Genomic DNA, 9,166 nt, shown 5'->3' with positions numbered 1-9,166 from the left:
TTTTTTTTTTTTTTTTGCATCCTATAAATTTTGGTATGTTGTGTTTCCGTTTTTTGTTTGTCTCAAGAAACTTTCTCACTTCCCCTATCACTTCTTCCTTGATCCATCAGTTGTTGAGGAGAGTGTTGCTTAATTTCCATGTATCTGAATTTTCCTGTTTTTCTCTTGTTACTGGCTTCTAGTTTCATCCCTCGCGGTCAGAGAAGATACTTGGCGTGGTTTTGGTCTTCTTGAATTTGCTGTGCCCTGTTCTGTGGCCTGACACATGGTGTCCCCTAGGAAGCTCTCCCTGTGTGCTTGAGGATGTGTGTTCTGCTGCTGTCGGACAGAGTGTTCTGTGTCTGTCTGTCAGGTCTGTTTGGTCTGCAGTGCTGCTCGGGCCCGCTGCATCCTTACTGCTTCTCTGTTTGGGTTCCCTGTCCATTGTTAGAGTGGGGCGTTAAAGTCCCCAGCTCTTACTGTGTTGCTGTTTATTTGAGGAGAAACTTCTTAATGGGTGCAAAGTCCTGCTTTGACTCAGCACATCTTTGCAGGAAGCCAACGCCTCTGGAGCCTTTTAAATTCCAGGAGCCTGTTTTTCATTATTGAGGTAAAATGCACATGACATAAAATCTACCACTTAAACCATTTCAAAGTATACAATCCAGGGGCCCCTCGGCAACTTCAGGATGGGAACGGGACACCGGGAAGACCAAGGCATGGTTAGAGGGTGGGAGCTTTCAGTCTCGAGTTAATCACCGAGGCCAGCGATTAGATCCGCCACGTCTGGGTGGCAACTCCTCCGTGGAAACCCTACACGGTGCACGGGCTTCAGGGACCCCCCCGGCCACGCCCATGCCCGCGTGCTGGGACCCTTTGCACTGCACTCTGTATACCCCTTCATCTGAATCCTTTATAATAGCCCTTAGAATAATAAAAAGTAATCATGCGTGTTTCCCTGAGTTCTGTGAACCATTCTAGCAAATTATGACACCTGAGGAAAGGTATGGGAACCCCTGGTCACGAGTACGGGAGGCCCAGGACCTGCGCCTGGCGTCCGAAGCGGGGGCAGCTTTCTGGGACTGAGCCCTTCACCTGCGGGGTCTGCGAGAACTCGTAGGTAATGTCAGAACTGAGCTGAATTGCAGGACACCTAGTTGGTGTCCAGAGAGATGGAGAAAGGTGGTTGTGGGAAAACCCCGCACGTTTGGCGTCAGAAGCGGTGTCTGAACGCGGATTTAAGGGCTGCCCCCTGGGTGCGTGCAGCTCACGGGGCGTGGCGCAGCGGCTCTGGGCTGGGCGGGGTCTGCCTTTCCCGTCCTGGGGCGGCTGCGCCGGAGGACTTGGGTCCGTGGGTGCGGTCGCGCCGGGTTGGATCGGGGTGTGGACTGTGATTCGACTCCCATGTGGCACCATCTCTGCTCGTTTCCTCCGCCGCCTCCCTGTCCCTGTCCCTGCGCCCAGGCGTCCGCACCTCACGAACTCCGGTCCCCAGGCCTTTCGATCAGAAGGCGGAAGGGGATTTCCTGCAAGTGCGTTACTTCCTTCGGAGACCCAGGCTGAGGAGAGGGGGCCGAATTCTGTTCTTTCAGCTACTTCATCTCTAGGAGAGCAGTTTAATAAATCTGCACATTGTCCAGCTGGGTCCTTCTGACTGGCACGAAGTGACACGTTGACTCAGGAGGTGTTTCTGGCAGTGGCTGGGGACGTAAAGCCCCCTGGGAGGCTGGCTGGGCGGAGGTGAGGGTAACGGGGGGCAGTCCGCCGGCCTGGGCTGACTGTGAGCAGTGACTTAATTTTTCTTCCCTGTCTAGTCCTGCGTGTGAGGAGATTAATCTTTAAACCCTCTGCGTCGGTCACAGAGTAACAGGCACAGCGTGTTCCCATGCCAGCCGCTCACTCGTTAGCACTTCTGGAGGGGCTGTGTGTCCCAGTTAAACTCCAAGTGCTCTGCAGAGCCATGGGCCGAGTCACTGATTTAATTGGTGAGTGAGCATCCAAGCAGGAAGGGCCCGGTGGAACCAGAGCCATCGCTGCCGCCAGCAGGGAGTGTCTGGAGTTCAGCTCTGCCCCCCATGTGGCTGTGAGGTGACGGCCAGCCAGCCTCCACCTCCGTTCCGTGACCAGGACCCACATCGCCTACTCTGAATGCAAAATGGGATGGTGTGCAGAGATGCCGAGCACGGTCCCGGCCCCCGCAGGCGCTTGCTAGGTCCTGGGAGGCCGCAGGGACCTGAGAGGATGATCAGCGTGGGGGCCTTGGGTCTGGTCACTGCTCTAGAAAAGAGAGGAGTTTGGTGACAAGCCTTTATCGTCCAACACGAGGACATTCTAAGACCGGGAGGGCTGCACCTGGAAGTGAACCGTGTGACGCAGGTCACCATCCCAGGTCCCTCTCGGTCCACTCGGCCCGATGGCGGCAGAAGGACATGGCTGCTGTCACGGCAGCATCCCCAGGGGTGAGGCACCTGTCCCAGTCTCCCGTGCTTCTTATCCGAATTAAATACACGTTGGGCCACCCATTAGGTAATGAGTCCTTTCTTTCTGGGGCTATTCTGGTTGCCTTGGGGGCCATCAAACCCCTTTACTTTTCCCAAGCTGCCTCTGAGTTGAAGGATGCTCCCTGCCCCAGCTGTCCCCCCTCCCGCGCTGCCCACCAGGTTGGGGGCGGAGGAGACGCAGCTGCACTTTGGAGCAGCTTCCCTGCACGGGGCCACACTGGGCTGGAGATGCCCCCGGCCAGCTCGGTTTAATCATCAATTCATTGCCCGCCAGGAAGCCCTTACTGCCCTGGTCCGGCCCTCAGTCCCTCCCACTCACAGCCGGCACCTGCCGCAGGATGGCGGCAGACAACTCGACCAGCCACCCCCGCGGTCCCGGGCCACAGCTGACCGTGGCCGACATCGTCATCATCACCGTGTATTTTGCCCTGAACGTGGCCGTGGGCATATGGGTGAGAGGATGGTGGTGGGTGCTGGCCAGGGTGGGCGCTGGGGTGTGGGAACTGGCCTGCAAGTCCCTGGAGGCCCGGTGCCCTCTGGGTCCTCCTCCCAGCCCCAGGGAGATTTGTCGGAGACCTTGACCAAGCCCCTTTCTCTCTTCGGGCAGCGGCTTCTCAAGCTCTAAAGTGAGGAACAGGAAGGCCTCTCAGGGCAGATGGGGCGGGAAGCTCAGGGGCTCCTGTGCAGCCGACAAGCTGGGGCCTGGACGTAGCACGGCGTCCCCCTGGCCTCGTCTCCGATGTCAGATGGGCTCACGGGGTGAATATCTCCCTGAATGACAGAATCACAGGGGCTCCCGGCTGCACCCATGCCAGCTGGGCCAGGATCCAGACGCCGGGAGGGGCACACAGGGCCTGGGGTCTTTGTTTTCAAACAACTCTGTGTCTGCCAGCCTAGCCTAGTTCATAAGCCAGTTTCTCCCACCTTTGGTAAGAGAGAGAGGTGACTCAGGGCATTGCAGATCCCAGCCGCAGGGCCCCTGCACTGCAGGTGCTGTGTATCGCCCATCCTCCCACGGCCCAGGGCGAAGGCAGCCCTGTTTGCGAGTGAACCCCGTCTTCAGGGGACAGGGACTTGCCCAGTGAACCCCAGGACCCTGCACAGCGGGAGGGGCTCCTCCTGTCTACTCACAACGCTGATCTTGGAGGCTTCCTGGCAGGAGATGGACATAAGCCAGCCAGCCTTGGGTTTGCAGAGATCAGGCTCCCTGTCCTTGTCCCGAGAGGTCCCCAGGCCACTGACTGGCAGTGGTCTTCATCTGCGAGTGAAGAACGAGTGCCCTCTTCTTGTCCTCCCTGGCCATGGCCTAAGCCTGAGGGCCGGGAGCGGGACCCGGGAGCGGGGCCCGGAGCAGGTCATGTCCCCGCTCCAGCATCCTGGGAGACTGCCTGGCTTTCAGCTTCCTGGGTCTCAGGGTCAGATCTGTAAGACCTACCTGGTCCCAGGTCCCAGGTCCCAGAGAGGGGGGGGCCTCCTACCTGAGGGCCCACACGGGTATGGACCTGCTGCTGCTGCTGGTTCTGGGGCAGGAGTGGTAGCAGGGGTGGCAGAGGTGGCATCAGAGGCCGTGCCGTTTGCCCCCGGTGGCTTGGGCCGTCAGCCTTGCTGCCCAGTTCCCACCTCTCCCAGCTCAGCCTTCCCACTGCAGCTGGTGCCACAGGCATGGGGTTGCAGGAGTTCTGACCTGTCCCTCCAGGCAGGCCACGTGGGCCCAGCAGGTGCACTGGCCAGAGAGCTGTGAGCATACGCAGAAGAGAGCTGGGCCAGGCAAGGAGTGTGCGATCCCACAGCGATCAGATGCAGGCACTCGTGGCCCAAACGCAGGCAGAGCAAGCTGGCCAGCTGCAGCCCCACAAAGGGGCTCTGTTGTCGGGCCTAGAAGAGCCCAGGGGACGGCCTCTAGGGAGGTGTTCCTGGAGAAGGGATCTTGAGCTGAGCCTTTGCATCTGTTAGGGTATCTTAACATGTGGCAGAAAACCGATTCCAAATGAGCTCAATGAAGGAAATGTAATGACGTCCATACTGAAAAGTCAGCAATAGGGAAGGCTTCAGGTCCAGTATGCTCCAGGGCTGTAGCTGCACTTCACTGTGATTCACTCAGCCTCTGCCCACGTGTGGCTCTGTCCTGATCCCAAATTCCCTCATGGAGGTGAGATGCCCAGCCTATTGGCTGAGCCTGTGTTCAAATCCTGGCTCAATCCCTTACTGGCCCCTTGTCTTTTCGCCTCTGGAAGCCACAGCTACTTCATGGGGCTTTGTGAAGACTGAACCCCTCATACGGGTAACTCTGCCAGCTGGGGCACTCGGTGAGTGTTAACTAGGTGTACGTGGCCCCCAGCCGCCCCAGAGCCTTGGCTTCCGGGGCTAGCTCGCTGGAGGCGAGGCACGATCCCAGCTGTACTCTGACTGCACCTTCTTAAGTCCAGGACGGCCCTGAGCCAGCGAAGGGGTGCGACAGGCCCGCTGGAGCTGGAGGTCGTGGGTCGGGGCCACTCAAACCAGCTGCTGGGAAAGACGAGGCCCTCTGGGAAGGGACAGGGAAACAGGAGGCACTTGGCCACACCCACTGTGTCCCTGAGGATGAGAAGACATGTCAGGAAAAGACACCGGCTAAGAACAGAGCTGCTCTGGAGGCGGTGCAGTGCACAGCCCGCACAGCTGGACGAGGCCGCCCTGGCCTAGACCAGCGAGTCTGCAGACTGCGCCACACGTGGTGTGGCTGGGTCACCAGTGCAGAGAGGGAAGGTGGAGGGGCTGAGGTGGGGGAGAGGCAGAAGCTTTGGGCAGTAGGCCCAGACAATTCAGCCAGGCACCTCGGCTATCAAATATCAGGGGAGCGGGGAGGAGGCAGTTGAAGTCAGGAGGAGCCCGGCCTTGTATTGACTTGACACACTCTGTGACGCATGTCTGTACGGACTCCTTTTTGCAGCTGGGTAACATTCCGTTGTATGACCGCACTGCATTTGTCCGTCCGTCCGTCCATCCATCCTTCAGTTGATGAGCATTTGGGCTGGTTCCACCTTTTGGCTGTTGTGAATAACACTGCTGTGAACATTTGTGCACAAGTTTTGTTTGAACACCTGTTTTCAGTCCTCTTGGATGTATACCTGGGAGGGGATCTGCGGGTCATGGGGTATCTTGTGTGTTTAGCTCCTGGGGGAACCACCAGCCTGTTTTCCGGAGCAGCAGCGCGTGCGGGCTCCAAACTCCGCCTCTGTCCTTGCAGTCCTCATGCCGAGCCAGCAGGAACACGGTGCGTGGCTACTTCCTGGCGAGCCGGGACATGACGTGGTGGCCGGTGAGTGCACCCTGACTCCTCCCACCCCTCCTGCCGGTGAGGCCGCAGCTGACCTCTCAGTCAGCCAGCATCTGAATCCCTGAGGGCTTCCTCACCCAAGTGACCCAAGCAGGCAGTGATGGGCAGGCTGAGGCTCGGCAGGGGGCCCCTAAGCTGGGGGTGTAGAGACCAGGCGGTGGAAGTCGTGGAAAGAGTGGGGGCTCGGAGACTGGGTGGGCCTGCAGCCAGCTCCTTTCCCTCCCTCCCCCCCCAGATCGGAGCCTCCCTCTTCGCCAGCAGCGAGGGCTCCGGCCTCTTCATCGGACTGGCGGGCTCGGGTGCAGCTGGAGGCCTGGCAGTGGCAGGCTTCGAGTGGAACGTGAGCTCCCAGGGGCGGGCGCAGGCTGTGGGGGTGCCGCAGCCTTGAGAGGCGCTGGATGGAGCTCCCTCAGCCTACCCCTTGATGGCCGGAGGGGCAGCTCCCAGCAGCCGGGGCAGCCGGTGTCCAGGCGGGCAGTGTTCCTGGGGAAGTCTGGTCTTCACAATGCCAGAGACCAGCGGGGAGGGAGCCGTTGGCTTTGGCCCGGCCATCTGCTTCTGGAGGTGCCGGGAGGGGATGGGGCTCTCATGGGAAGTCAGGCCTGCAGACCCGGGGGTCCAGCTGCGTCCCTGCGTCTGCGGCCCTCACTCCGCCTCTGTTCCCCTCAGGCCACGTACGTGCTGCTGGCCCTGGCGTGGGTGTTCGTGCCCATCTACGTCTCCTCTGAGGTGAGTCTGCTCCCGGGCCTTGGGTTGGCCCCCCTGGGTCTGGCCTTGGTTGGAGTTGGGGTGATGATGGGCAGGACCCCTGGCTTCACTCCCAAGGGGGTGAGTGAAGCCACAGCTCTCAGGTCTGGGTTCATCATTGGTACAGCTAACCCCTATCAACCCGCCAAGACAGGTCCCCTCGGACCTCGGCGGCGGTGCCTTGCATGTTGGTTTCTGCTGCGCTTGTGTGCGGCCTCCGGGGGGGGGGGGGTGCTCCGTCTGCCTGAGCACGCAGGCTGCACACCTGGGCAGCACACCTGCACGACACTGTCCTTGACTCTGCCACTCCTCCAGCCCCGCTAGGCAGTCACTGAGTCCAGTGGACCCCATTTCCTGGAGGTCGCAGTCTGTCACAACCACCTCCTTCCCCGTCCAGCCAGAGCTCACCTGGATGTGTCTTCACGGCCTCCAGACTTGTCCCTCTGTCTCCAGACGCAGCCCTTCCAGCCCACCCTTCCTGCCTTGGCCTCCTCTCCCCTCCTGAGCCCCTCAGGATGCGGTCGGAACCCTGCGCCTGGAACGCAAGGCCCGCTGCTCACAGTGTTGGGAAGCGGGCCGGGGCCTTGCCCTTGAGAAGCTGCTGGCCCCGAACTCTGGCCGTGGCCTCGGGGGAGTGCTCAGCCCCTGCCCCTGCCCCTCCAGATTGTCACCATGCCTGAATACATCCAGAAGCGCTACGGAGGCTGGCGGATTCGCATGTACCTGTCGGTCCTGTCGCTGCTGCTGTCCGTCTTCACCAAGATATCGGTGAGCTGCTCCCCCCAGCCTCCGGCCAGCTTAGCTGGAACGTCCCGCTCCAGGGCCCCTGGGAGGTACCTCACATCTCTCCTCTGTCTCTGCCTTGTCTAACAGCTGGGGAAACTGAGGCCCAGAGAGGCACACTGACTTGCCTAGGGCCACACAGCTGGTCCGGGGCACTGGGGGCGGGGCTCAGCAGTGGGCACACATTAGGGGAGAACACAGGTCTCATGACTCCTGCTTTGCGGGGCTTCTGGATACAGGGTGTCGGAGTTCTGGGTCTGGGCCGGCACCAGGTGAGCCAGGACCGCCCACTAGAGGGCGCCCGGCGCCTGCAGTCTACTGGCTCGGCCACCTCTCGCCGGTGGTGGTCAGGTGGTTCAGCTCCACCACTAGGGGGAGCCTGCAGTGCCCTGAGGCCAGGAGGGCAAGGAGCTGGTCCCCAGCCTTGCAGGGCTCCATGGCAGCACCAGGCCTCCGGTTTTCCCTCCTGATCCGTCCAGCCTCTCCAGCTGCAGCTCCCTGCGAGGGCTCAGAAGTGGACTGAGTCCAGCTCCCACCTCCAGCCCAGAGGGCTGCAGTGAGAGATGAGGCCGGGGGTTCTGATCGGGATTGCAGTGCCCAGGGGCCCTGGGGCTTTGAGCAGGGGCGTGACACAGTCAGGTTTGTGCTGTTGCCTCTGGTACCTCCCAGAGGATAAGCTGGAGGGGACAGAGGTGAGAGGAGGGGAGGCCAGGGTGCAGTCCTGCGAGGCCGACACCTGGGCGCAGGGTTCCGTCCTGTTGACGGCTCTGCCGCACAGTCCACACCTCACACTAGAGCTTGGGTGGGACTCCCAGAATGGCAGCGGCCTGAGTGGGAAGGGCCCCTACAAGCCAGCTTGTGCCCAGCCCCATTAAGAGACGACTGAGACCAAGGGAGCGGCTGTCACTTGCTCAAGGTTGTGGCAAATCCGGCAGAGACCAAACTTAGAGCCCAAGGGGCCCAGCCACTGCCCCCCAGTGCTGAGGCCGCCAGGACGTGCACTTCAGACTCCACTTCGTGATGGGGTGACTCAGTGTCCCCACCTATAAAATGGGGACAACCCTCTGATCTCAAGGCCGGAGCTTCAGCGCTGATGCCAGGGATGCCTGGACGAAGCCAGGAGGGAAAAAGGAGGAAAGCTAATTGCTGGGATCAGTCTGGGAGGGACTGGGGCTCCCTGGCTGGTGGCTTGGGGCTGAAGCTGTTTGAAGTGCACGTGCCCGGCCAGCCCCCAGAGGCCCTGACCTCACTGGGCGGAGCCCCAGGAAAGCCCCAAGTGTCTGCATATCCAGGACGCATCCCAGCTGCAGCCTGTCCAGACGGAGACCACAGGGCCTGCCTGCTGCCACCTCCCATGCCGGGACACTGGTCTGTAGAGAGAACATGCGATGGGTGGCAGGGGGCAGAGATCACTGCTCGGACCCTCAGACGGGCTGGGGGGACCGGGCTCCGTCACTGTCCTCCCAGCCCAGGCCACTCAGGGTGAAGGCCAGCTGTGGCCGACAGGATCCTCACCTCCCCCTCTTCTCCCACTGCACACATCACTCCAGCCACACTGTGAACACGAGGCATGACCCTGCCCCAGGGCGTTTGCACTTGCTTTGTCCTCTGGCAGGAAGCTCTTCTGCTGGGTATCCACATGGCTTGCCCCCTCACTCTCTTGGAGGGCCCACAGCTGCTCTCCCTCTCACACACGCACCACTTCGGGTACGCTGATGATTTAATTAGAATGTCTCCTGCCTCCCCCATTTTTCCTTTGTTCACTGATGTATCTGCAGTGCTACTATGTGCCCAGCACACCTCATGGGACCGAATGCAATAAATATCCACCAGGGGTTGG

General features: G+C 60.6%; 1 protein-coding gene across 5 annotated transcripts in view; it reads left to right on the top strand.

Annotated features, from left to right (window-relative positions):
- The first annotated feature begins 2,775 nt into the window (after positions 1-2,775).
- SLC5A10 (solute carrier family 5 member 10) overlaps positions 2,776-9,166 on the top strand; it is a 49,797-nt gene continuing 43,406 nt past the window's right edge. For 3 of the 5 annotated variants that reach the window (XM_032498965.1, XM_032498966.1, XM_032498964.1), the window contains exons 1-5: positions 2,777-2,932; positions 5,707-5,778; positions 6,032-6,136; positions 6,466-6,525; positions 7,207-7,311. In XM_032498965.1, coding sequence (XP_032354856.1) covers positions 2,819-2,932; positions 5,707-5,778; positions 6,032-6,136; positions 6,466-6,525; positions 7,207-7,311 — 456 coding nt within the window. In that variant the 5' untranslated portion in view covers positions 2,777-2,818. Of the gene's footprint in view, positions 2,933-5,706; positions 5,779-6,031; positions 6,137-6,465; positions 6,526-7,206; positions 7,312-9,166 lie in introns of all 5 variants that reach the window. The other 2 variants (XR_004326718.1, XR_004326717.1) reach the window with 1 other exon arrangement.

Source organism: Camelus ferus, chromosome 16, assembly GCF_009834535.1.
Source record: "Camelus ferus isolate YT-003-E chromosome 16, BCGSAC_Cfer_1.0, whole genome shotgun sequence".
Lineage (NCBI taxonomy): Eukaryota > Metazoa > Chordata > Mammalia > Artiodactyla > Camelidae > Camelus > Camelus ferus.
This window is presented reverse-complemented; position numbering and strand designations above follow the sequence as displayed.